The following is a 27,488-nucleotide window of genomic DNA, read 5'->3' as shown; positions in this document are numbered from 1 at the left end:
TTTATGCTTCTGTATCAACTCAACGCCATAGCTACACAGTCGCTCCTACTGCGTTGTGACCCTTTCGGAGTTCTGCGTCGGCGTTGCTTTGCATCGCAGTGCATTTCGCCGCCATAACACTAGGGGGTGTGTGGCTTCGAAGTTCGGTGTTGCCTGTGTCTGTGTCGCTCACCACCGAAACGGTACTCAGAAAGGCAAACCCCATAGATTGTCGTGCTAAAATATGAATCTTATTTGTTTGGCCTTTTCTTGTTTAGATTTTGTAAAAAGTATTGAGAAATAGACACAGTAAAATCCATTGACCTAGTTACTGTAACCAGAAAATAAGTCTGAGGTTATTTGCCAGGTGTCTGCCAGCCAGTTTATGTTATGTTTGCAAGCAAACTTTAGCACAACTGCCCACAAAGTACTGCTTGCTGTCGAAGTGCTAATTTCCAAACGTTACTGACATATAGACACTTTACAAACGGATAACCCCGTCATTGTAACCAAAATATGTCTGAGTTTACTTGCAAAGCTTATGTTAGTGAACTAGCATGTTGCTACTCCCCACAGTAGGCTGCCTGAAAACACAGACTATCAACACACAGGACGAGTTGACCAATCACAGTCCTTGCGGTCTGCGTCGCCTCGACGCAAAGTTACAAACGGCGGAGGGCTCGTTATGTTCTTTCTGTTGATAAACTACTGTTATAAAATATGTTGGCCAACTTTGTTATGGGAGAATTGCTATTCTTAACTGACAGACACTAGAGTAGACAAACCAGTACAGAGAGAAAGGCACATGCTTTTTTTTCTCTGCATGTATGCAGGAGTACGTGACTGTGTGTTAAGGTTGCATCCTTCACAGCTTCAGCCTCGTTTCTCTCTCCTCTGTTGTGTTCTGTGGGAGCAGTAGGTGCTGCCTGCAGGGGACTCTGGAAGGTGAATCACATTGCTGTGAACACACAGCACTGGCACCGCAATCTCATCTCACACCATCCCACTGCCAACACTTATCCTGTCATTTTAAGGTTGCTGGATGAATCAACATTGTGTAAAAGGCCACAGAAAAATCCACTGAGTTAGGTCGGCCTTACCTTCAGGCGGCGGTGGATTAGAGAAAATATACTGGCAGCACCGAGGAAAGTTTCCCTCTCTAATGACTTTAGAATATTAAGGAGAACATGGTTTGATCTGAAGAGTGGGTTGAAATACAGGGCAGAAAAAAAGACCCATTAGACATTCAAGAAGAAAAAAACCTTATTATAACAAGTCATATTTCATCACCGGCCAAGAAAATTAGATGTTCTCATTTTCGTCTTCTTCCCCGACCCTCGTCTCACACCTTCTCCCCCGATGTACCGCAGCTCCCACGCATGTCTGGAAGTGTTACTGTCTCTTATGTGTAGCACCAGCTAGACAAATGCCATGTGCCTGGTGCACCAGATACACAGATGGCAATAAATACACAAAAAGATTTACTCATAAATATAAATGCAGACACAGACCCAGACAGAGCTCTATAGACGTTTTACCAGATGATATGTTGGTGGCTTCTTTTCACAGAGATCAGAATCTTATTGTCTGAGGAGAAAGGTTGTCCTCAAAGGAGAGATGAAGACAGAAGGAGAAAGATAATGGCATAAGAGAGCATTTGAGGAAAGGGGAAGGGGAAAGTAAATAAGCAAAAAGGGTTTATAAAAACATGTCAAACTGAGAGAGAAGCACAGCAAGGAACCAAAAGAGATGTAAAGAGAAACGATAGGGCAGATTGGAATACAGAAGGCAGTGATGGATTATGGCTGGCAGAGAAAATTGTGTTTTTGCTAGGGGAGCACTTTATGAAATCTCCCCTACAGCTCACTGTCTGCACTGATGAAATGCTCTGCTGCATTTTAAATCAACTCACAGCTACCACTAAAACTGTGCTGTTGAGACTCGAGGAAAGACTGTTTACTGTTACTCTTTGCTTCACAACGACTGTAAATGAGGAACACCACAAGACTACATTTAATATAATGTATATTATTGCAGACAATACACATAATTACATTCCTACATTAAAATCTGCTCAGTATTTTTCCTCAGTAGTATTAGATTACAACAGTGGTTCAATCTTTCCTTGTGAAGTGCTGCCCTCTGTTGTGTAGAATAGCTATACTGCATAAGAAAATGTTTGCCATTTAGAAAATATGTCTCACTACAATGCCAGCCATTTTATATAACATATATTGTTATGTAAGAGAGAAAATACCAAGAATGAATATATCAACATACTATTCCGACAATTCCCACGATTTAACACTTCATGTCAGGACAAAATAGCATCTCCTCTAATCACACAGGTTCACTGCGGCCCCTGTCCACTGCCAACTGGACATTTGGCCGTCCATTCTCCTTCAGCGTGGCCTCTTCTTGGCTGTTCCGCTGCTGACTGTGCTGAACCATCTCTGAGGCCTTTAATTGTCTCTGGTAGCGCCGGTTTTCCTCGGGGTAGGAGACTACAGACAGAGGCAGTCTGCAGATGGCTGGGATCTCGGAGGAAATGAGGAGGAAGATGAGAGTCGACAGGCAGAAAGGCCATGTGCAGGCTGGTAATGCGAGCTGAAAGGAGATGTCATAAGAGAAGCGAGCATGACACCTGATTTGAGAGATATTTGGGTGCTCAGATAACGTTTATAAAGTTTGACTCAGGAGGAAAGTTTCTTACTTACCACAGACATCAGTTTTGAGATGGCTGCAGTCATGTATGTGCTGAAAAGTGCTGGAAAGATACACAATTTTAATGAAAAACATTTTCTGTACTTCTACCTGAAAAAGGAAAGTGATCACATTTGTTGATCTTACCACATATCAGAGCCAGCAGATGGGTTTGCCATGTTATGACATAGAAGACCCCTCCGATGGCAATGCAGGATAGAGCGCTGTTATATCCCCACAGGCCTGAGTAAATGTCCTTGTGAGGAGCTGCAAGAGCGAATCCTGCCCCACGCATCAGAGACGTTTAAAATTCACCATGAAATTCATTGTTAAACAGCAAACAGTTGCACAAATTTGAAAACTGAGTGAACAGACACAGGCTACACAGCATTATTTGTGAAAACATGCCATGGTTCATTTGCCATAATGCCATGGTGCCCTTTGAGAGCCACTGTAGACATGCATATTTCTATGCAAATGGCAGAGTATTTTGTACCAGACAGCATGCCAGCAGCAGAGCCCCACATGGCATGAAAACAGATAGTTGGTGAGGAAAGCAGCAGGGCCAGAAGGATGAGACCTCCTGTCCAAGGACTGTCGCAGCCGTACACCTGGCCAACACCAACTGGCACTGACAGGAATAGCTGCAAATGGAAAGCCTCCATTTACTTACATTTTAACAATTAAAAAAATATGTGCAATATAGCCACTGTATTGATTTAGAGTGTGTGGAAATTTTCAAGGAGCTACTGGACCAATAACACTCCTGTTATACCTGAGAGAAATTGAGACTTTCCTTGGAGTCATTAGTAGGGTGCAGATTGTCATTTGGCTGGATATCTACCTGCAATTGCAGAAAAATTTGAGCCTAAGCACTGTGTATGTGCATCGTTGTTTGTTTAGTAGGGCTTTAGTGTACCTCTGGAAAGTAGGGGTGATTGGCTCCGGTAGCTGCAACATGTAGACACACCAAAATATTAAAGGGCAGTGTGAATATCGGGAGGTCCCATTTGATGGCAACTGAGGACAAAGCACTGGAGACCACCGGGCTGTGAACAGAAGCAGGAAATGGATCACTGATTGGGCGGAAAGGCAGACTATAAAACGCTGACTTTATGATCCCGCCTAGATTGGTTATGTTTACCTTTAGCTGAATTTGAAATCACTTGTACAGCTAGTTTATGGCTGATACAATCTCAGAATGACCGCTTCAACTGACTGAATTGTCTTTTTACCAGAAAAGAATTCTGGAATTTCAAGATTATCGTAGCAAAAACAAACAACAAACTCATGGAGCAAACGTTCGCTAACAAAAAAATCACAGGCTGCTTTTGTTTCTCTGTCTGAAATGAAGTACCCATTTTTTCAAAAATGACTAAGAATTTGAAGTGATAAAATGTGTGCAATTAAATGAGTCAGATTTATTGTGGGAGAAAACTTACCACAACATTGACATGAAAATATTTGGCATTAACAGCCACCAGTACCAGCTTCCTTTGGCAGAGAAAACAGCCATCAGTATGCCGACCAAGGTTCCATTGTAGCCATATAAACCCGCTGATATGGCTTCCCTGTGGCGAATGTGACAGATGTGCAAAACACACTTAAATAAGAAAAATGAAAATAGCACAGTGTGAAAGCCAAATAAAGTGTAGCCCCAGGGATTGGAAGAGACAGCGATAATGGCTCAATGGTAGGGGGAAATAGTTTTTTTCAAAAATGAAGTCAAATAAGGATAAGGAGATGCAATCTAACCTGTTTAGTCCCAGCAACATGGCGGACACAGTGGAGACAAAGGTTCCCAGAAGACCATTCAGAGCCCACCAAGGGTTCTGGAGGAAGAGGCCGGCCGTGATGAGGAGCCCACTGACAGGGTTGTTGACGAACATGACCTGGGCCACCCCTCGGAGAATCCAGTCCAGCAGTTGGATTACCACAAGCTGTCCTGTCATTGATGGATCGTAACCTTATTTTGTCATCGTCTACATTACAGAAAGGCTTAAATTGAACCACTATGAAATTCTATAATAAATTAGCTCAAATTTACTACATCTGCACACTTTTATTAATTCAAGAGTAAAGCTTTAGTGCGTAACCTTTTCATATTAATGAACGTCCGTTACATTCAAGCCATTGCCAAATGAGTTGATCCAAAGCTAATTAAGACTATCAGCTCCACCAAACTCTCTGTATTTCTCAGTATGACTATGTTTAGAAAATAGTGTTGTTGGGCGACTTTTGCGCACAGGAGGAGTGGTGGGGGTGATGCGTGATCACAGAAGGCTTGTTTCATGTGGATGCGCCGACAGTTTTGTGATAATTACTTCAAATTCCTCATGGGGGAGACATAAACTACGCACTATAGCTTAACAGACGTGATTTGGAAGATTAGGCAGCTCATCACCTACTTTTCACCCACTCTTTGCAGAGATGCATGTCTCCAGTGAACAGCCCAGCAGCTCTGAAGAGACAGGAGCGAGTTGGAGCTTCTTCATATGAAGGCTGGGAGCTGTTGTCCATACTTGCTGTCATTAGAGTTTATCACAATTGTCATTTTAGCAGGGGTGGAAAAAATGTCTGCATAACTAACTAAAATTTTTACGTTAATCTTGATTGCTATAAATATGTGAGTACAGTCGATAGCAAAAAAAACTAACAGAATCGGTCGTAGCAAACTGGAGTTGCTGCAGCTAATGCCCTTAGCTCCCATTTAGCTAAAACGGCAGTTTTGGGGGCATATACAAAAGAGTGCCTTTGTGCCTCTTAACAGACACAAAATGCAATTAAAATGGGCTCTTACGTGACAACAAGATGTGTTTTCAACTCAGACATCCTGCCGCTAGGTCGCCCTGCTAGCTGCTAGCTACCGTCCGATAGTCTGTGTTCAGCCAGGCTTCTGCAATAATGATCACGCCGCAGTTCTGTGTGTATCTGTAGTTCATGTATTGTGTGTGACATCGATCTGGCGTTGGTGAGTAGGAGTCTTGGCAGTGGCGATCTGTTTGGTAGTTTCCTTAGTCGGGCTAGCTGGCCCGATGGGCCTCTTTGCTTCAGCTTCCTCCCCGCCTTCCTCGCCTGCCGTGGCCGACAACAATCAACGATCCAACGAGCGCCCACTGGACTAGTGGATGTCCTCCAGAGGACCGGTCATGCATTCCCAGCGAATTTTTTTTGTTTATTTCCCCCTCAAAAATAGGTAATTGAGCACTGTAGTGGTTATGACCATATCAGTGACGATGTAACTACATGGAAACGGTCCAAATGATGTCTCTGGCTTGCACAGTGATAGCAGAGAAGGCTAGCTGTAGTCTCACGCTGAAGTCCCATGGGAATTCAGTTGTAGCAAGAAAAGGTAAACAGTAGTGTGCAGATCGGAGCGTAGTGTGTGAAGAGTGAAGATCGGAGGTGTTCACAAAGGGAAGAAGCTTGGAGTAAGAATAACTGTCCTCTGGAGGACATAGCCAGAACAGCGGGCGCTCGGTGGATTGTTGTCGGCCGCGGCAGGCGACGAAGGCGGGGAGAAGCAAGGATGCCAGGCGGGCCTCCTAGCCCGGCTAAGGGTACTATCACACAGATTGCCAATGCCAAGCCTCCTACTCACCAACGCCAGATCGATCACACACAAAATGGATGAGCTACAACTACACATGGATCTGCTGCATGTTGATTATCACCGAAGCCTGGCTGAATACACTGAGGGCCAGAAGGCAACTAGCAGGGCGAGCTAGCTACCGACAGGATGTCTGAGTTGAAAACGCGTCTTGTTGTCAAGTAAGGGCCCTGTTCATGTTGCACAGACATTTGAATTGTATTTTGTGTCTGTTAAGAGGCACAAAGGCACTGTTTAGATCATGCCCCCACAACTGCCGTTTTAGCTTAGTTGGAGCTCTACATGTAGCTGCAGCAGCTCCGTGTTACTAGCACCGATTCGGCTCACTTTTTTTTCTTCTATCGACTGTACTAGCATATTTATAGTGATCAAGATTAACGTAAAAATCGGCCGGAGTTCTCCTTTAAGCAGTGGTCTAATGCTAATGCACAACCCGGCACACTGAGTGACACAAATCAAACACACCCATGTTTTTGCCTCACCAACAGGTGCACACTGTGTTTTAGCTAACATACTAAATGCTAAGATGCTCATGATGGCTCCTCCAGCGGCCTTCTGCGTTCACTGAGGACCGTTTCCCTTCAGTAAGGTGTGTGAGGCTTTTCTGCTGTTTGTGACCATATTCTCCCTCACATTGTGACTGCAGAGCCTCATTTAGCGCCATGTTTGAAAACTTTGAGGAGCACAGTGGGACAGAGAGGCCGTGTGGACTGGTTATATTTTGCTCTGAGAATGAACGAGCAGAGAAGTTGAACCTGGAGCAGATCGTGGAGGACTTTGTGTTGCTTAAGACTCACAGAGTGACATTTAGACAGGTGAGTACAACAACACGCTCTTTATGATTTTTGTAAGTCAATGCTGTGCTGTAGGCTATGTATGTATGCACGACGGAGGAGAGTCTGGCTACTCCACATAGCATTCGGGGATGGGAGTAAAACGTACTCTGGTTTATTGGCATTTCTTTAAACCAGTCACAATCGTGTTGGGCGGTGCTAAGCACCGGAGAAAAGCTGCAGTGCTGCTGCAAAATAGGCTCGGAAGGAACTTGTTTGGTGGAACGTGTACGTTTAAATGTTTTAGTCTTGCAACAGAAAACTCAGATTGGACAGATAGTCTAGCTAGCTGTCTGGATTTTCTCTGCAGAGATCTGAGAAAAGGTTAACCATAGTCCTTATAAATCGACCGGAGTTTAAAATGCCAACACAAACGAAGCCCAAGGCAACGGATATCCGGCCTAAATGTTCTCTTAATACATCCATGGTGAAATCCGGCAGATTTTCCGGCGGCAACAGAGCAACCCCGGAAGGGGAACGTCAAGGATATAGACTAGTGTGCACTAAACAGCAGCTCTCTTTTTGCTTTTATATGTTTGTGGCTTTTACCTTTTACATTTATCTAAGTTCATTTTTAATTAATAGTAAATTTACTTTTACTTAAGTCAATATTAGTAGTACATTATTACATTAGTATTTAGTACAGTATATGAAATGGCAAACCATGCAAAACAGGTCTTGATTAAACTGAAATTTAGACCCTGATATTGTCAGGTATTGTCTTCCCCGCTATTCGCAAACAGACAAGTTGTTGCCTCCCTGCAGACAAACTAAGTGTGAACATGGCTTGCCACATTGTTTTCTATTTTTTTTAGTAGAATTAAATTTTTTTGAAGTAGTGATCAAAGCAGATTTCCAGAAGAGCTTCCCACTGTTACGTCAACATCCCCAGTCACAGTTCTCTGCAGGAAAGCCTGGGTGTGTTTATGTTCTTGAGTTGCCGGTAAACCTCTTGATCTCTCAGCTTTGTAAGCCTCTTTTCTTCTATGCCACAATACTTCTTAAAAATCAACAAATATGAAAGCTACTGAAAAAGACTCAGTACCGTTTTGTGATTGAATGTGTGATCATATATAACACAATCAGTAACCTGTTATCTAACCATGTATGTGTCCTGATGTAGTTCAGACCATGATACTGTCATATTGTTAGGGCTTTGCAAATCTTTATTTCCTGATCAGGGTTAGGTTTGGTTTTGTGTTTGTTCCTTTGTTTGAGCATTTTTGATAGGGCCCTCGGGGATTGCTTTTCCTCCCTCAGTACTGAAGATTGCTGCTGTGGCTTACTAACTGTGTATCCACACTCAAAAACTCTTAAATATCAGGTTCTGGGTCGGTGCTTATTGATTAGGATAAACATAGTCTATAGCTACGACGTTCCACTTCCGGGATTGCTCCGTTGCCGACTGAAATTCCGCCAGATTTCACTCTTTTCGGCCGGATGTCCGTTACCTTCCTCTGTCTTTGTGTTGGAATTTTAAACTCTGGTTGATTTATGAGACTATGGTAACTGCTCCACAGGTCTCGAGGCAGCTAGCTAGACTAGCTGTCCAATCTGAGTTCTCTGTTGCACGACTAAAACAACCTTTAAACGTACATGTTCCACCAAAACAAGTTCCTTCCCTAGGCTATTTTTCAGCGGCACCGTGGTTCTGTCCGCTGCTTAGTGCCGCCCATGACGATTGTGATTGGTTTAAAGAAATGCTAATAAACCAGAGCACGTTTTTCTTCCATCCCGGAATGCTGTGTGGACTAGCCAGACCCTCCTTCGCAGTGCTGTGGAGGAAGGTCTGGCAAAGCGAGACTAGGATAAACATAGCTTGTTAAGTGATGGATGCACCTTATCTAATAGTCTGATTTTATGTAAATTAAGTTTTACAAGTTCAATTCTGTGTTCAACAATGATTCTCTAATATAAGATAAAACAAAGAGAACGTCAATCTACATATTCAATCAATTAACCAATAAATCATCAGTCAATAGATAAATGAATACAATTCTTAAAGGGGTTCTTCCTTCATACTGAAAGCAAAGCAGAGCCCAGGAATGATCTGTAAGAATTTAAGTCAAGTCAGTAATTTTGATTATTTCTGATGAATACAATAGCACTTTATTTTCTGTCTGTTCATTTACAGGTGAGTCATTTATCGTCTTATATAAAAGACATTAAAAAAGATTTTTTTCTTACCTCTCTGAAATGAAGATAAATCACAGCTCTGTTATTTATCTGCTAAGTTATCAAATGCACACACACACACACACACACACACACACACACACACACACACACACACACACACACACACACACACACACACACACACACACACACACACACACACACACACACACACTTACACTTGTTAAAAAAAAGCTATATATAAAGGAATCTGCATGAGGTTAAGTAGCCTCTTCTTGTCTATATTAAAGCCCAAAAGAACCTCATCCTTGTCTATTCTCCAAAAGGACCCCCTGTCTGGTGTAAAGACCAACGTCTCTCTATTCATCTCCACAGCTAATCGGGAATAAGAATGTTCCTATTAGGAAAGTATTTCCTGCTCAAGCAAAACAGTGGCCTTTGTTTCTAGAGTACCTCTGAGGGTGGAGGAGAATGTTCCAATCTCATGAGGAAGTAGGGGATTATTATGAGAGGTCATTCTCCTGCGTCCGGGTGTTGTATTTGTGGCTTGTAGTCCAGTATGTGTGGCTATATGATGTCATATAACACATCTAATCTTTAAAACATGTAAACATTTTTGAAGAAAAAATAAAAAAGAATCCAGATATTATCACATTTTCAATAAACATCAACATCAATATACTTTAAAGCCCTTTATTTTGACCTGGTTCTTGACTATAACATGATCAAGAATTTAAAGACCAAATGATGGAAAGAGAAAACATGGTGACAACGAGCTTTAAGTTAATCTTCTACAGTACGTGAGACTAGGCACAGTCTGAAATTTTAGTTGTACAAAACTTGGTCTCCTCTTCACAAAAGGAGTAAAAATACCACGCTGATAGTTAAACAAATACAACCAGTTTGTGATCATAATGAACGTCAGTATGAGGTTGATCCAGAGCGATAACTTTCATTGTAGCTGTTTGAATATGTTTATAATGCTACACATAAGCTAAAATCCTCTGTTTGGGAGCAAAATACTATTTTTATGATGATGTGCCCTTTATTTTGAAGATATATAGGAAAATGTCCATTATTCCATGGTTCTTTATTCTTATGTCATGTCAAGTTGGATCATGTTCAGTGAAATCATCATAACTTACAATATTCAGCATAACAAGCTCAGCTGGAGTCTTTAAGAGATGATTAAATAGGAAGACATGATTGGGAAAAGAAAACGGACGTGATAATATGCACATACAGTACGAGATTGTGGTCACATATGCACTGAAACTGTACACATCAATACACAGATAAACACACACACACACACACACGCACAAACACATACTCACATACTCACACATTCACACACAAAAGCAGTCTTTAGAGATCTGGTATCATATTTTTGTCTTGACTTTAGAGTGAGTCAACACCGTGCTGAGTGCTGAACTCCTGGAAATCCTCTGGGATGGTGTCTGTGGAAGTGAGAAGTCAGGCATCATAAGACAAGCTCACAATCTAAAAGCCAAGCGAGCCCAAACTAATTCTATTCACAGCTGTAGTCTTGTTTATGTAACCACAACAAAATTAAATCGAAGTAGTATTGCTGTCCCACTTTTCAGACGCATGTAATGCGAAGACATGCAAACAACAACAAACAGCAAAAAAGAAAAGTGTTACCTAGCATGCCATTACAGCAATTCAAAATGGAAAAAATAATAATAAATGTGGGGTTTTGATTAAGCGTTCCTTCCTTACCATTGCAGCGGTATTTCAAATTGGACCAGATGATGTTTTCTTGAGAGAAACAGAACACACCGAGTCGTCCTCCTCTCATTGTGGTGTCAATAGTTACACCAGAGTCTGCCACCAGCTCAGTTCCTTCATAAAACCGCGCCCTACACAAAGCACAAGAAACAATCTTTGTTGTTTGTTCCACTCTCGACACTTTGGGAAATACGCTTATTCACTGTCTTGCAAAGAGTAAGATTAGAAGATTGATGCCACTCCTAGTTTGGAGAGTGGTATTCATCTTCTCATCTCACTGTCAAGACAAATAAGTGTATTTCCCAAAATGTTGAATCATTCCTTTTTACAATGGAGAAACAAATCAATATGTAGACAAATTTTTTTAAAGTAATTTTGTCGTACCTGATGTATCCAACTTGTGGACGGTGCTGCAGGTACCAACGGTAGGACACCTTGTCCTTCCAGCCTACATTTCTCGGGTCCTTCCACAGCAGACGCACCTGGTCGTTGGTGTCTCCCGTGTGCCACAGTGAGTTTCTCAAGTGCTCCCCGGGGCCCGTTCTAGACTTCACAGCCTGATGAACAGTGACAGATAACAGAGAGAAGTGAAAGGCAGAAATGTGGAAAATATGTCCAGGGATAAAAATAAGATGAATGTGCTGCTGGGGATTTGTGACATGACTTGTGCTTTCACCTTAAGCTGGATGCCGGGCTCGGCCACAGCTCTGAAGGGTGTTGCCTGCCAGTAGGTCTGCTCCGTCTGCTTCCACATCACCACGTAGAAGGAGGACGAATCCTGGTAGCCAAAGATGAAGCCAGCGTAGTCATCGTCAGTCACTGTATTCACGTGAAATGTGCCCTCAAAGTCCACTCCACTGAAAGCAGTGTAACCTGACAACAGAAAGTGTAATCAAGAAATGATTTATGTTCAGAGTAGAGTAGAGTTTTAGTGACTGATATGTAACTCAGAGGAAATATTTCTTACCAACAGCAAGTCCTGGGTCACTATTCATGGTCTGAACAATTTCCATTCCCTGTGCGAGAAAGAGAGAATGAGGAACTTTGCGCTTTGATGCCCTCATAAGCTGATGAAGTGCAACTTAAATTATTGGTCTATTGCAATTTGCAAACTATAAAGATCCATGGAGCTGCATATTCATGTGACGCCACTAGCATGTTGTCATTTGATCCCTTGTTATTATAAAAATATTGATTATGGCTACTTTAACTTGTAGCCACTGTAGCCTACATGAAGAGGAAAGTTTCAGCACTCAGTAATCTCACCTGGTTCAAAACAACCCAGTTGGGGTCAATCTGGGCATCGCCCTCAGGGTCCAGCACCACCGTCTGATAGGCCCTGAAGTCAGTCAAGGTAACCTCAGCATTCTCAGGACAGTTGTCAATCCTGTCAATCACTTTGTCCTGGTCAAAGTCAGACTCACACACGTCTCCAACTCCATCGTCTGAGGGACATCGGAGCCGATTAAATTAAGAATGACAGCAAATTATTGTTTCATGATCAAGGTACAGCTGCAGACACTTGTTAACAGTTTTTGATTACACACACTAGCAAAAATTGTGTTGCTTCAATTATGCAGTCACCAGCTCCTTTCAATCCTTTTATAACCAGTGTGCTTCCTGCCTTGTCACAATAATTAGATTTTAGAATGGCTTTAACAAAAAATGTCAAAAAGGACTGCAGAGCTGCAAGGCCTGAATACAAAACATTGCAAATATGCTGCTGAAGTTTTAAAAAAAGTCCTTTCTTTAAGTGGCTATTCACATTTTAGCAAAAGAACAAGTTTGTATGTTGTATTTGTTTAATGTGAATTGTATTGAAGTTCACCTAGTCTGCACCCTGCTGTGCGAGTGTGCTTTCAGCATTACTAATGCTGTTTTATTATTTTATGTGCCTAAAAGTGATTGATGCTGTGTAGTTACTCTAGCACAAGGGTTTTTTAAAGTCTGAGACTGTGGGCCTCCCCTCAAACAAAGCTTGTAAAAACACATATTTAGGCTATTCTATCTTCTTTTGATAAGTAATGTAATAACTAATGTAGGCCTAATCATTTTTCACTTTCATTCACTGAGCCTCCCCTGAAACAGTTTGCAGCCGCCTTGGAGAGGCCCGCCTTCCACTTTGAAAACCTCTCCTCTAGGACATTCAATGGTGTTTGTGTCTTGCAGTGTGTGGTTCTGAATCTGTTTAATGCGGGGGGGGGGGGGCCATCTTGATTACGTAATGTTTAAACTCCAAAGCAGGTGAATTAACTTTTTGTGTTTTTGTATATTCCAAAGTGTTGGCTCCACTTTACATCACTTAACTCCCTGACTGCCAACAAAAACGGCTTTGCCCCTCTTGATTTGAATTGACACTCCACTCCCATTGACTCCAGAGCCCTTCTTTTTACACAAGTGGTCACAAGTCACAAATGGGTGTAGGCTTTTACCCAACACAATTTCCACTTAATGTGCTCAAGGTTGTTTTTGTTTGATCTGTGTGGGTGTGCAAACTGGGGCCCATGATTACATGTAAAGGAAAGTCATGGAACAGTTCAGGGAGAATATGGATGTGGAGATGAAATTACAGTATGAACTTCTAAAGATGATTTTTTGGGCATTTCCGCCTTTAATTAATAGGACAGCTAGGTGAGAAAGAGGGAAGACATGCAGAAAATCCTCACAGGTCGGACTCAAACCCTGGACCTCTGCATCGAAGAATAAACCTCTACATATATGTGTGCCTGCTCTACCAACTGAGCCAACTGAACAGTATCAACTTTTATCTCTGATCACCAGGTTGGTTTTCAGCCAATGATATCAACAATTTTATCTGAACATTTCTGTAAAATGCTATAGCTGTGCATTTAAGACTAGCACTCACTATTGTCATCAATCTGGTCAGGGTTTGGTACCAGCCGACAGTTGTCTGGTCCCGGTGGTATGGTGTCAGGGATCCCATCGTTGTCGTCGTCATCGTCACACTCGTCACCCAACCCGTCTTTGTCCGTGTCCAGCTGGGAGCTATTTATCACGAACGGGCAATTATCCTTGGTATCCTGGTGACCATCGCCATCACTGCGGAGGAAGTGACACAATCACATGAATAAAAGCTGTAGTACTAGCAGTAGTGGAACAAAAGCTATTCAGATATCTGCAAGAGCCCAACACAGAGACTGTGACAATATTATTACCTGTCTTGATTTGTGTCACAGGAGTCTCCAACCAGGTCATTGTCAATATCAGACTGAAACAAGAGCAGAGAGTTCACGAAAAGCACAGAAGCACTCACATCCTTTACTTTAGTTAAAGTACCAATACAACAATGTAAAAATACTCCAAGGGCCTGCATTTAAAGTACTATATATATATATATATATATATATATATATATTGTAAATAGTTTAAGTTTAAAAAATAGAACTTATTCCACAGTAAAATGGCCCCTGTGACTTATAAATTAGAATATATGACATTATTTGATTGTTAATACTGAACCACTGGTTTAATCTTTAACAATGGGTTATATTTTGTAAGCTTATATCTTTACGTAAAATCTTAATCTCAAAAGTAACTTAGTAGCTGTCAGATAAATGTGGTGGAGTAAAAAGTACAATATTTCCCTCTGAAATGTAGGGGAAAAGAAGTATAAGTTAGCATAAAATAAAGGGCTACAAGTACCACAAAATTGTACAGTACTGGAGTAAATTTACTCAGTACATTACTTTCCACCATAGCTATCCATCCATCCATCCATCTGGCTCAGACTGACCTGGTTTGGGTTGGGGATGTCGGGGCAGCTGTCGCAGGCGTCTCCCACTCCGTCTCCGTCCCGGTCCAGCTGGTCTCTGTTTTGGACACGCTGGCAGTTGTCCAGAAAGTTCTTCAGGCCTGCTCGCCATTCAACAAGAGGAGTCGGTTAGTGTTATTTAGCAGTCAGTCTGACTCCTTCTCAGCAGGGAATATAGATTATTGTCATATATGATACATGATATATTCAGAGGCGGCAGGTACAGCTAGAGAATATTTACTGTCGTAGAATAAGTACTGTTTTCATCGTCACTTATTTTGGACTTTGGCTCTTATAAAAGGTATAAGTAAATTTGTATCACTACAAAGTCTATTTTCAAATTAGAGCTGCAACAATTAGTTGATCGACACAATATTATCCTGCAACAATTTAATTTTATTAAATTTTTAATTTTCAAAAATTTAGTTTACTTTACTTTAGTTCCAGCTTCTTAATTGTGGGGATTTGCTGCATTTCTTTCTCTTACGTGATAGTAAATTGAATATCTTTGGGCTTTTGGACAAATGTTTGGACAAAACAAGCTATTTGAAGAAACCACCTTGGGCTCTTGAAATTCTTTCAATATGTTTCTGTTATTTTATCGACCAGTTGATTTACGGAGAAAATAATCAACAGATTGTTTATAATGAAAATAATCGTTAGCTGCAGCCCTATTACAAAACAAGCCATGTTAATGCCCAGTGAAATCATTATTATATTGTTGCCAAAATGCAATGGTGATTACACGGTCATCAATCATGTGATGTTTACTTAATCGATTTGATTTCTTTTAATTGAGTTTTGCTCTCCAAATTCAATCAAAGTGATTACAGTAAGCAAGATACTTTCTGTCATTTTCTTAAACTGTTACACTGAGTGATGTCAATCAGAGAATTTTCATTTGATTAATGAATGCATAAAAACATTGAGACATTACATCTATTCTTCCATTTGAAAACTGAATAATCAATTAGCATGTTATTTGGCATTTCACCACTAGGTTGCACTGTTGCATTTCCTATGCCCGTGAACACTAGTTTGTGTTCAGATGCTATTTTTTAGTCATCGCAAGGAGGCAGCAGCAGCCCCACAAAATGCATAAAGGTCAAGCAGAAGCGATAGAGGAAAAATTGTTTTCTCTCCTGTGGGTTTTTTTGAGGTGTAATCATGCTGGTGAATGATCAAAGCTTGTGTTCGCTCAGGGGTCAGACTGCTTTTGGCCTTGACTTATTTCTTTTTTTTGCAGTGCTATTTCTTATGCCTCAGCTGGCTTATGAAAGCATCCATACTACTACACAGTCATATTTCTATAACATGATTTAAAGAGATGTGTGTACTGTGAAATCTGTCTGTAATTTAATGTAAAAGAAGGATGGAAATGGAATGAAGAGAACAGAGTAATGCATCCTAGCAGTGAGGGCCTTCAGTGCTGGTTATATAAGCACGAGCGTCAGTGTTGGTGATGACATTTATGTCCATACCGTCTCCATCCATGTCATCATCACAGGCGTCCCCTTTGCCGTCGCTGTCGGTGTCCCTCTGGTCAGGGTTCTCCACAATGCGACAGTTATCACAGGCGTCACCGTGGCTGTCCTTATCACTGTTCCTCTGGTCCACGTTGGCCTTCAACCAGCAGTTGTCCTGAGACAGACAGAGAACACAAAGGTCTCATTCACAGCAGCTTTATTTGTTTTCAATGAACAATCTTGTGTGTATTGGGTTTTGTACGGGTTAAAAGATATACAGTAAGGTGTTAATTAGTGAACTTTAGATGTGCTGGTAGCCAGATTTTGTTACCTTTGGACTGAGCCAGACTAGCTGTTTTCCTCTGTTTCCAGTTTTTATGCTAAGGTAAGTTAAGCAGCTGTTGGCTGTAGCATTATATTTGAAGGACAGATATTTGAGTGGTAGCGATCTTATTATATAAGTTTCAGCAGGAAAGCAAATTTCCCAAAATGTTTAACTATTAATTTAAGCCAAGCAAAATTGCCCACAATTCTCTGATTCCAGCTTCTTAAAGGTCCCATGACATGCTGCTTTTTGGATGCTTTTATATAGGCCTTAGTGCTCCCCTAATACTGTATCTGAAGTCTCTTTCCCGAAATTCAGCCTTGGTGCAGAATTACAGCCACTAGAGCCAGTCCGACAATGAGCTTTCCTTAGTATGTGCCATTTCTGTGTCTGTAGCTTTTGAGGAGGAGAGAGGGAGGGGCGGGGGCAAGGTGGAGGGTGGGGGTGTGGCCTTGACTTTGCTTGTTTGCAAGCCATGATGTCTCTCTCTCATGGGTGGGCCAAATTCTCTGGGCGGACAAAGCAGAGAAAGGGGAGGTAACTATGAAGGTAAATATGGTGCAAAACGTGAGAGCTTGTAGAATACAATGTGAGAACTTGCAGAACAAAAAAATTTAACTTGTATGTTAAAATTTGCACTTGTAAAATAAAAATGTGCACTTGTAAAATAAAAATTTGCACTTGTAAAATAAAAATTTGCACTTGTAAAATAAAAATTTGCACTTGTAAAATAAAATCTTCATGTAACATACAGGGGCTTGTAAAATAAAATTTGCACTTGTAAAAATTATTCACATTTGAAGTCACAAAAGAAAAAAACATGAGAGCTTGTAAAAAAATCTGAACTTGTAAATTGAAATTTGCACTTGTAGAAAAATATTCACAAATGTGTAGATTGATATTTGCATGAACACAATGACAGCTGCAAACTTGTAATGCAACATTTACTCATGTACTTTTTTTTACTCAGGTTGATTTTCCATCACAACCACAACTCAGTGATTACAACCTCTCGATTTTACTGTATGCGTCTCTGCATCACCAAGAGGCGAATCTGCGCCTCGACTTTTGCAAGCCTTGTTGCGATACATTTGGTGCGAAACTAATTTGTACCTGTGGACTTAGGCTGTGGAGCTCTGATTCAACAGAACGGGAAAAGCAGGGTTTCTATCGCCAGATGAGGGACAACTCTGTCCGGCTTATTTAGCTATGTCGCATGGAAGCCTGGTTGAATAGCAAGCTAGCGTTAGCTAACTAACCAACCAGCCTGATTCCAAATAAATACCTTTTAATTATCTTAACACTTTTTAACAGTCAAACTGAAACACTGGCGGTGAGCTCCAGGTCCTGCAGCCGCAGACGGACCGTCACCAGCGGTATCGGCCAGCGGAGCAACATCGCTATTATTGCCAGAAAGCTTCGCTGCCGACCTCGACCGCAGTCGGAGCTCCAGCGGGACACAGAGAGCCCCGCACCCGGTAGCATCGGCACATCCCCCGGCCATGACCACAGCTTGCTTTGCTGATGTTGTGCCTCACTGCCAATCATTGCACCCGCTTGGGCAGCAACAATAGCTTCTGCAGAATTACATCCACCTCGCGGGCAGCAGCAATTATTTTTGCCGAATAATGCGTCATCTCTTAACCCTCGTTGCTGCCGAGATTTGCACCCAGGTAGCAAGGAAATGATAGTCTGATAAAACATTGATGTCTCTAAACGTTGTAAAATTATAATCATCATTGATGAACATGACAAAGGAATGTATATAGCCTACATTTTAATTAAACAGTAGCTACTTTGCCTTATAAAATCATTATTTCCCCTTATGGATGGAAGTCTTGGCAGGGATGCAGAACTTGGCACGTGTTACCCGCTGATGACGGTCCGGCTGCAGGACCTGGAGCTCACCGCCAGTGTTTCAGTTTGACTGTTAAAGTGTTTAGATAACTAAAAGGTATTTATTTAGAAGCTGGTTAGTTAGCTAACGCTAGCTTGCTATTCCACCAACACTAGCGGTGAGCTGCTACCGGGTCGCGGGGCTCTCTGTGTCCGCGCGCCGCCGCTGCAGGTCGAGGTCGGCCGCGAAGCTTTCTGGCAATAATAGCGATGTTGCTCCGCTGGCCGATACCCGCTGGTGACGGTCCGTCTGCGGCTGCAGGACCTGGAGCTCACCGCCAGTGTTTCAGTTTGACTGTTAAAAAGTGTTAAGATAATTAAAAGGTATTTATTTAGAATCAGGCTGGTTGGTTAGTTAGCTAACGCTAGCTTGCTATTCAACCAGGCTTCCATGCGACATAGCTAAATAAGCCGGACAGAGTTGTCCCTCATCTGGCGATAGAAACCCTGCTTTCCCCGTTCTGTTGGATCAGAGCTCCACAGCCTAAGTCCACAGGTACAAATTAGTTTTGCACCAAATGTATCGCAACAAGTGTTGCAAAAGTCGAGGCGCAGATTCGCCTCTTGGTGATCTGAGAGCGCATACAGTGACAGAATCGAGAGTTTGTAATCACTGAGTTGTGGTTGTGATGGAAAATCAACCTGAGTAAAAAAAAGTACATGAGTAAATGTTGCATTACAAGTTTGCAGCTGTCATTGTGTTCATGCAAATATCAATCTACACATTTGTGAATATTTTTTCTACAAGTGCAAATTTCAATTTACAAGTTCAGATTTTTTTTACAAGCTCTCATGTTTTTTTTCTTTTTGTGACTTCAAATGTGAATAATTTTTACAAGTGCAAATTTTTATTTTACAAGTGCAAATTTTTATTTTACAAGTGCAAATTTTTATTTTACAAGTGCACATTTTTATTTTACAAGTGCACATTTTTATTTTACAAGTGCAAATTTTTATTTTACAAGTGCAAATTTTAACATACAAGTTAAATTTTTTTGTTCTGCAAGTTCTCACATTGTATTCTACAAGCTCTCACGTTTTGCACCATATTTACCTTCATAGGTAACCTTGCTTCTTATGACCTCATAAGGAGCAGATTCCAGATCGGCCCATCTGAGCTTTCATTTTCTCAAAGGCAGAGCAGGATACCCAGGGCTCAGTTTATACCTATCACCATTTCTAGCCACTGGGGGACCATAGGCAGGCTGGGGGAACTCATATTAATGTTAAAAAACCCTCATAAAGTGACATTTTCATGCCATGGGACCTTTTAATTGTAATAATGTGCTGCTTTTCTTGGTCTTAAATGATTGTAAATAAAACATCTTTGATTATTAGACTGGTGGTTGGAAAAAACAAGCATTTTAAAGACACCACCTGGGGCGTAAGGAAACTGTGATATGCATGTTTCACTATTTTCTGACCTTTTTTAGATTGAATTGTTAATCGATTTATCTAGAAATTACATCTATCTAGAAAAACTGATTAATCGATAACGAAACAAATCACCAGTTGTGGCCGTTGTGTGCTCGCATGCATTTGATAAAACATTTCCACCAACCTGCTCGTTTAGTATACCGTCACCATCTGCATCGTCATCACAGGCGTCTCCATGACCATCCCTGTCGGCATCCTCTTGACCGGAGTTAGGAACGAAGATGCAGTTATCCTGTGAAGAGATATTACAGTAAAGCAGTTTAAAAAAGGCCAGCCCACCACAGCAAAGTTTCATCTGCAGACAATTCAATTTGCACTTTAGTTACCTTTCTACAGCTCAAATCTTTGCATTTGAGTTTGTCATCTGGGTATCCGTCAATGTCGGTATCCTTCCCACACAAGTATCCGTTACCAGCCCAGCCAATTCCACACTGACAAGGCAAAGGAAACTCAGACAGCGTGTATATGGAGTTGTGCTTATGTGCAGTTTGTGTGTGAAAAAAGTCTGAAATCCTACCTGACAATGGATTGACCCGTCCCTCTCTGCTATACACTGGGCATTGATATCGCAGGGGTTGGTCAGGCTGTTGCCGCAGCTGATCTCTGGCTTACAGCCCTTCACCTGATCTCCTGTGAAACCTGACTTACAGCTGCCACAGTGGTAAGAGCCCTGTGCAAGAATAAGGACATCTGGTTTTGTTGGACAGCCACACAAATGAATTAACTGTCCTACATAAGCCATGTGTGTAGTGTTCCGATAATATTCTACAGTGGTCTTACCACAGAGTTGTGACAGATTGAGTTTGCCGTGCAGCCTCCATTGTTGGGTCCTTTGCATTCGTCAACATCGTCGCAGACCTGAATTGATGAATGGAAGATGTGAAATGATCCAAAGTTGTGTTTTTAGGACAATTTACCATTTAATCAATTTTTTTTCTGATTTTAAAGTTCCAATACTTATTACTGTATAAGTACTCAATGAAGAGCAGTGGGAAGTACTCAAGTACATTCACTTTAAGTAGTGTTCTTTTGTACAATTTTGAGGTACTTTTACTTTACTTCACATAAGTATATATCATCTACTCTACTACATTTCAAAGGGTTATTGTTTATTATCTGTTGATATAATATTAAGCTTTTTTAGGTTCTTCTTTGATATCAGCTTTGATCATCAGATGGAACACACAATGGATCCCAAAACTACAATTCTTGTCCCCAGTATTTTATTATAATTTTACATACACTAAGTATTTTATAGCGACAGCTATACATTTTTCCTCGCATTGGTGACCAGTTACTATTTTATTGATATCTAATGTACTAAGTTATTACACCATGATTTGAGTGATGTAATCTAAAGCGTTACCCTGTATTATCTTGTAGCACAACTATATGGAAAATCCTTTTTATGATGAAGTTTTATCTTATTTGATCTATACTGTAATTTACACATGTCCCTTTTTTATTATAGTCTTATTTTGTCTTTATGTCCTCCATATTTTAGCCATTCTTTTACCTGTTTGTTGGTCTGGGCGAACAAAATGCCCACACCCTCCACTGCCAGGCCGGTGTAGCCCAGCGGACAGGCGTCACAGCGGAAACCCGGTGCAGTGTTTACACACTTCACTCCAGGGAAACAGGGGTTAAACTGGCACTGCAGGAAGGAAGGAAAACATGAGCTCTTTTGAAGCTGAAAAATATACATGGTTCTAATGGGGCTTCTCCCCAAAACACTTTTACTCATGCAAAAAAGAGAATGCTGACGGAGCCAGTCCTCATAAAAAAGGGGTCAGTACAAACACGAGAAGACACACACACACACACACACACACACACACACACACACACACACACACACACACACACACACACACACACACACACACACACACACACACACACACACACACACACACACACACACACACACACACACACACACACTAAGCCATACCTCATTCACATCATCACAGTTGAAACCATCCCCGGTGTAGCCATCAGGACAAGGTCCACACTCAACACCATCCGCTGTCTCTATACACATATCGTCACGGAAACAGACACCTGAGCCACACTTTGGTTTCACCACCTCAGTACCACCCAGACCTTTAAACAGCAGAGGAAAAACACATTTCATTAATCATCTGCAAATTTTATTTTGTGTGTTGAAGAATCCAAAAATATTCATTCAGATTCATATTTACTGGTGAGTGACTGTTATTGGACATGATCTTACCGCAGGCCTGACACTCTGAGATGGTGTTTCTTAGAAAGGAGGTCTCTTTGACCTGAAAAGGGTCAAACATAAACACCAAGTTTATATGCAGTCAGGCAAGCTGTCAGGGGTTAGGAAGCAGGGATTAAGTGGCCTCAGAGGAGCTGTTGGTAGTCACCTGCTGAATGAGGACGTCTTTCAGTTCATTTATCACCTTGGTTAACTCCAGCATTTGATTGGACAGCTGCTTCGTGTTGACCCCTAAGAGAAAGGGACTGTTATTTTGCTAAACTGGAGCAGAGGTGGGGGATTCTATGAGCCTTCTCCCAAGTCACTCTGACAAACACAGACTTTTGTTTTCTTAACACTGGGATTGTTTTCCTGACAAACGTTTGGCCCTCTCTGCGGACGTTTGCTTCCACACGAAGAAACTTACCCAGAGTTTGGACAGAGTCTCTTTGTTGGAGATGGCAGTCTTGTAATGAAGCAACATTCTCAAATGTGTCCCCAACCACCAGCTTGAGCTCGTCTAAACTCTCCTGTTGAGATAGTGGGAAAACTAAGCCATTTGGAAACCATTATTGGAAAACATATTCATTATTGTATGGAAATGATGGGTCACCTGCTCTCTGGCTTGCATGGTCTTTAGCTCCACCAGACCATAGCCTGCTGGCAAACCCTGGAAGGCAGCGGGGAGATCCCGGACCGTCTCCACCAGCCTGCAGTCCAGATGCAGCTCGACCCCGCCCGGCCCCTGCTGCTGCATCCCCTTCAGGTGGAACAACAGTCTGTGTTGTTGGCCGTCTGCCAGCACCAGGTTGTTGAAGGTTACTGAGCTCATCCTCTTGTCACTCCGCAGGTAGCGTAACACAGCTTTGAGAGGACAGAGCAGGGGGAGAGGAAGTGATGGTAGTAGGGAAGAGATTATAGCGAGAAATAGAAGAGGAAGGATTTCTTGCTGTAAAGGGTTCAAATCACAATAAGAGTCTTGCTAGCTGCTCTGTGGGGCTGCTGATCTTAGGCAGGTATGATGTGAACAAAGTACAGCTGAGGCTCATGGGAATTCCCATTGTTAATATGAAAAGTATTGATTAGTGCAGAGCCTCTTAAATTGACTCCTACCTCTACTGAGCTTCCCCATCACAGTGAATTCAAAGTACTTGCTGTTGTCCCTGGGGTTGTACAGGGTAAACACACTGGTTCCGGTGTTGGGCTGCAACTTGAAGGAGGTTAGGATGAAAGCCTCGTTCACCCCTTGCTCAGCCAGACCTCCCTGCAGCAGGTCTGGCAGGCAATCAGGCGAGGTGAGCAGATCATAGACTGTTGACAGGGATGGGGAGAGAGAGAAGCGGTAATGCACATGAGTAATGGATGATGAGATATGAATATTTACAACCTGCAGCCGCTCCGATCCCTAAATAAACATCCTGAGTCGACAAGCAGAAGATGATGATGTTGACCCAGTGTTTGTTGCTCTTGCGAGACGTTGTGTCAGTCAGTCAGCACAAACTTGGCAGGCAGAGTTGGCTCAGAGAAATCAGAAAGATGTATGTTTTCGAATCAAATCCGAGCTATGTACTGTGACGGTTAGGTGTATGGTGTTGCTATTATTTTCTTGTTAGATCCACGGCGAAAGCTGCTCGGCTGATAAATATATGTGAGCTCTCATTTTCAGCCACAATTCATTCACTGTTCTCACAGAGGTATGGCATACTGTAGACATATCTACTGACAAGCTGCTTAGTGGGGATGAATAGCCAGAGGGACACTGTACACTTGAGCTCATGGTTAGAGTCCTTCTTTAATAAACTGACTTGGGAGCTGGGCAGGCCACGAGAGGATGTGCAGTGAATTTCTAGTCCACCATCTGCACGCATCATGAATACACAAGCACCCTTAAAGCACTCTGAAAGGCCCACAGTCATGAGAAAGCAAAATTGCTCCCAAATGTTCCCAGAGAAATCACCGATGTCAGCCAAGATTGCAAACCCTAACCCAGATGAGGTCTGTACTTTTTTTTCTTTTAACTCTCTCCTCGTGTTACGTCCGTCACATGCCATATTTCAGCAAAAACACCAGGGCTTTAAAAAATATTGCAGTTGAATGTGGCTAAGCCACCGAAAATGCCTGCTTACAGTGTCAATATCCCTTTCACCGAAAGAGACATGAGCCTTTTGTAATTTAGGTTGCCAAGATCACCTGTTGAGTAATACACGAACAGATCTCTCTTTGACTCAGTGTGACTCATCAGTCCAAAATTGACAAAAGTCCAAAAATGAACAAAACAACAAGAGAACAAATTCACCCCAATGCATGTTTTTAGAGTTACTGTGACACTACAAAGACTACTACACACGCTCAGATGCACACACAAAGCACAAAGTCCTGCTGTCCATAAATCTTCTGGACAGAGGGCTTTGTGGGGGTCAGGGTCGTCTTACTCCAGAGATCCTGAGAAAGTACCTCAGTTCATCCCCTCATTAACCTCTGATTTCAGGCTTCATAAAACGAGTTCAGCTGAAAGCCATACAGTAATCTGGTGTCTTGTCCTCTCCTTAACACCAGCATATAAACACAAAATCACAGTTACAGAGTACCATAAAATGGCCAACATTCTTCTTTTTACTGCTTATAACAAACACTTCACATTTGAGGGCTTGCATGTTGAAAGCTGTGATTTATTGTAGTTTCATGTTTAGAGGTTCATAGTCAACCATTAGTAATAATGAAGGAACGACATCATTAACATCAGCATGCAATTAACATAAACAGTGAAGTCACATTTTCACATTAGGCATGAGAGACCTGCATACTAGAAGCAAAGATCCATTATAGTTTATGATGTAATATAGTTTAATAATAATATTATGGTCTCAGTTCCATTTAATTATGCTTGAGACAAAAACTTCTAAATCCCCAATAACGTAATTGTTGTCGCCACCTGAGAGCAGCGGAGAGAAGTTGTGATGCAGCATTAACATATCATCACCTTTTAAGTTAATACGGCGAACTTGTAAGCAAACTGTTGCTTATTTACACATCGAGCAGTTACGGAGCAAATGTATCATTCATTTGGAGTCGTGTTTCTGTCCACCTGATGAAAGTTAGTGTAATAGTCAATCTCTTTTAGTTCTGTTTATGGTCTCCACCAACTCCTGAGAGAAATATCGGTCTCTCTAGCTGCGAAATTGTCCAATATGTTCACCAGCTAGTTGCTAACCGTGTCTGTTTGCTGTTTGGTGCTGAGCAGGTAGTTTACAGTGAGTTTTTAGAGCTTTTTTACAAAAAAACAGGGCGACTCTGAGCATTAAAATACAAATAATTTTCTTTGTAGCGTCCATGTTGTTTCCACATTACGATTCGAAGCTCATGGGACACACCGAAGTCGGTAGAACGACTTCCCAACTCGGGAAATGGTACCATCCAAGGAGCACATGAATGCACCATTGGCCTTGGCGGAGGTCTGTGCTCTCAGTGTGCCATTCTAGTTATTATAGATATAGATTATAGCAGCTTTGAAGGTGTGCTTTGTCTCTGGGCAAGGAGTCTTTGTGCCCAGAGTAGAAAGTGAGCTTTGAATTCCTGTAATCTGAGCTCCCGGTGAAGTCATCCTTGAGACATTCATATTGATCAATAACCCTTAACAGAGATTGAATCGTTGCTTTGTGCTACTAAAATCTTACTTAGCGCAGCTTTAAATTGGTCTCTCTCCTTTTCAACAATTTTAGTCATGCAGACAATAAGTCAATTGCAAGGGAAATGATAGATGATGAACTCCATTAAACTGGACTGGTTTTATACATAACATCAGGCGGCTATTGCCCAAAGATTGTAGGGATTAATGGGTGCATAAAAGGTATGCCATCTATCACTGGAGTGATTTGTAAGAAGCTGAAAAACTATCAACAATATTTCTACATGTCATCTGCTTTGTGTGTGACCTTAACACATTTGTGTGTGAGAAAGAGGGAGAGGAGAGTTTGTGCGTATGTGTGACTTGAAGTTTAATATTGCGCCCAGATCATGTCTGATTATTCCCATGTGTGTGACCAGCTGGGACTTTGTTTGAATTAACACAAGCCAGAAAGCTGAACATCCGGAAGCCAATGTAATCAAGTTGATCTGGCTGTACAGATACTACAAGCAGTGTGACTTTACTTCAACAGAAAGACGCCACTTTTATTCTTTATCTGCTCCTGCCATAAACACAAATATATTTGACTGCCTCATCTCTTCTTGAACTGACAGGGATATTTAGCATTTTATTCGTACCTCAGTGAGTATCATACACCATGTCTAATCCTTTGTGTTCTTTGGGTATGCATATGATATTCTCTTTCACAGTGTCTGCTTTATCCATTATGCATTGAACTCATACATAGTGTGTTAAAATACCCAGTAGTGGAGCCATTAAATCTTTTCCGACAGATAATGAAAATGGAGGATTACATCACAGCCAGGATGTCAGAAAAATGCAGCATTCAAATAAAATCAAAGACATCTTTCTTTATGCGTGTGTTCAAATTTAAATGATTATTTTAATTTTTTAAATTGTTGTCATCTCCAGCAGCAACCATAGCTGTTGCAATACGCTCAATCAGTGAACCATTTTGTTAAAATTGTAATGACATTTAAATATTTGATATGAAAAGCAAATTAAAACACTTCAAAAACCACTTACCTAAAGCCTGGGCCTTCACGTGTAAGCTCAGTTGTAATAGCAGCTGCGAGGCCAGAATCAGAGCTGCCCAAACACCCATTTCGTCCTTCCAGCTGGTCCCAGATCAGCAGTTTCTCTGTAGTGGCTTATTATGTGACACAGTGGCAGTTTCCCGTATGTCTGCGCCTGCTGTGAGTGGTGTGTTTGTGTCCCTGCCTCCTTTTTTGAATCAGAAGTTAGACAAGACTGTCATGATAGATGCTTGATAGAAGCTGCTGACTGTTTGTGTGTGTGTGTGTGTGTGTGTGTGTGTTTGTGTGTGTGTCTGAATTGGTGTGTGAATGTGAAGATAGCAGGAGTCTTACTGAGGGAGGAGCATCAGGGCCAGAACTTGCTTTTAAAACCTTCCTCAGACGGCCCCATACAGAGAAGGAGTGACCTGGAGAAACTCTTTGCATTGGCTCCTACTGGCTGCTACCAATTCCCACAGGCTCTTATACAAATGAGCTGTACATGAGTAGCTAATAATCCAGTCTGGGAACTCATGTTTGGCCACTGAAATCATGTTTCAACTCAAATTGAGGCCTGAATATTTTTAGACTCTTGAGTTCATGCTTGGGGTGCTTCCCACCTCCAGCAATTCTATTTTGATTAATTATTTCACACTTTGTCTGAAACACAGGGAGATTCTTTCCCTTTCC

The 27,488-nt window shown here is 41.6% G+C and overlaps 2 protein-coding genes across 3 annotated transcripts; both read right to left on the bottom strand.

Moving 5' to 3' along the window:
* Positions 1–1,969: 1,969 nt before the first annotated feature.
* On the bottom strand, positions 1,970–9,410 carry LOC120545389 (urea transporter 1-like). 2 transcript variants are annotated; one of them, XM_039779656.1, is made up of 10 exons: positions 9,313–9,410; positions 5,091–5,207; positions 4,438–4,627; positions 4,125–4,253; positions 3,602–3,731; positions 3,458–3,526; positions 3,179–3,326; positions 2,830–2,964; positions 2,697–2,746; positions 1,970–2,586 (listed from the first exon to the last, which is right to left on the bottom strand). In XM_039779656.1, the coding sequence occupies exons 2-10, from the start codon at positions 5,200–5,202 to the stop codon at positions 2,320–2,322; spliced, it is 1,230 nt and encodes a 409-aa protein (XP_039635590.1). In that variant the 5' UTR covers positions 5,203–5,207; positions 9,313–9,410; the 3' UTR covers positions 1,970–2,319. The 2 variants fall into 2 exon arrangements, with proteins under 2 accessions (XP_039635590.1, XP_039635591.1); XM_039779657.1 differs by having other exon boundaries at positions 5,091–5,203.
* A 531-nt stretch (positions 9,411–9,941) lies between these two features.
* On the bottom strand, positions 9,942–27,140 carry thbs4b (thrombospondin 4b). The gene is made up of 22 exons (XM_039779655.1): positions 26,809–27,140; positions 23,250–23,447; positions 22,750–23,000; positions 22,564–22,666; positions 22,306–22,388; positions 22,149–22,200; positions 21,867–22,018; positions 21,429–21,566; positions 20,693–20,770; positions 20,430–20,582; positions 20,239–20,343; positions 20,037–20,144; positions 16,270–16,429; positions 14,771–14,889; positions 14,193–14,245; positions 13,883–14,076; positions 12,283–12,461; positions 11,984–12,032; positions 11,693–11,889; positions 11,401–11,573; positions 11,008–11,147; positions 9,942–10,724 (listed from the first exon to the last, which is right to left on the bottom strand). The coding sequence occupies exons 1-22, from the start codon at positions 26,885–26,887 to the stop codon at positions 10,666–10,668; spliced, it is 2,823 nt and encodes a 940-aa protein (XP_039635589.1). The 5' UTR covers positions 26,888–27,140; the 3' UTR covers positions 9,942–10,665.
* Between the last annotated feature and the right edge of the window lie 348 nt (positions 27,141–27,488).

The sequence above is a fragment of the Perca fluviatilis genome, chromosome 17 (assembly GCF_010015445.1).
Source record: "Perca fluviatilis chromosome 17, GENO_Pfluv_1.0, whole genome shotgun sequence".
NCBI lineage: Eukaryota > Metazoa > Chordata > Actinopteri > Perciformes > Percidae > Perca > Perca fluviatilis.
The sequence above is the reverse complement of the archived record's forward strand: the minus strand, read 5'-3'. Positions and strand labels throughout refer to the sequence as shown.

What these genes read in the sequence shown, in the direction of transcription:
- LOC120545389 (XM_039779656.1), bottom strand. Translation starts at nt 5,202, where the DNA reads ATGGACAACAGCTCCCAGCCTTCATATGAAGAAGCTCCAACTCGCTCC. An exon ending in ATCACCCCTACTTTCCAGAG is followed by an intron (nt 3,527 to 3,601) that starts GTACACTAAAGC and finishes CTGCAATTGCAG; the next exon opens with GTAGATATCCAGCCAAATGA. An exon ending in TGCTGCTGGCATGCTGTCTG is followed by an intron (nt 2,965 to 3,178) that starts GTACAAAATACT and finishes TGCGTGGGGCAG; the next exon opens with GATTCGCTCTTGCAGCTCCT.
- thbs4b (XM_039779655.1), bottom strand. Translation starts at nt 26,887, where the DNA reads ATGGGTGTTTGGGCAGCTCTGATTCTGGCCTCGCAGCTGCTATTACAA. An exon ending in CAATCTGTCACAACTCTGTG is followed by an intron (nt 20,583 to 20,692) that starts GTAAGACCACTG and finishes ATTCTTGCACAG; the next exon opens with GGCTCTTACCACTGTGGCAG. An exon ending in TGTGACACAAATCAAGACAG is followed by an intron (nt 14,077 to 14,192) that starts GTAATAATATTG and finishes CTTCCTCCGCAG; the next exon opens with TGATGGCGATGGTCACCAGG.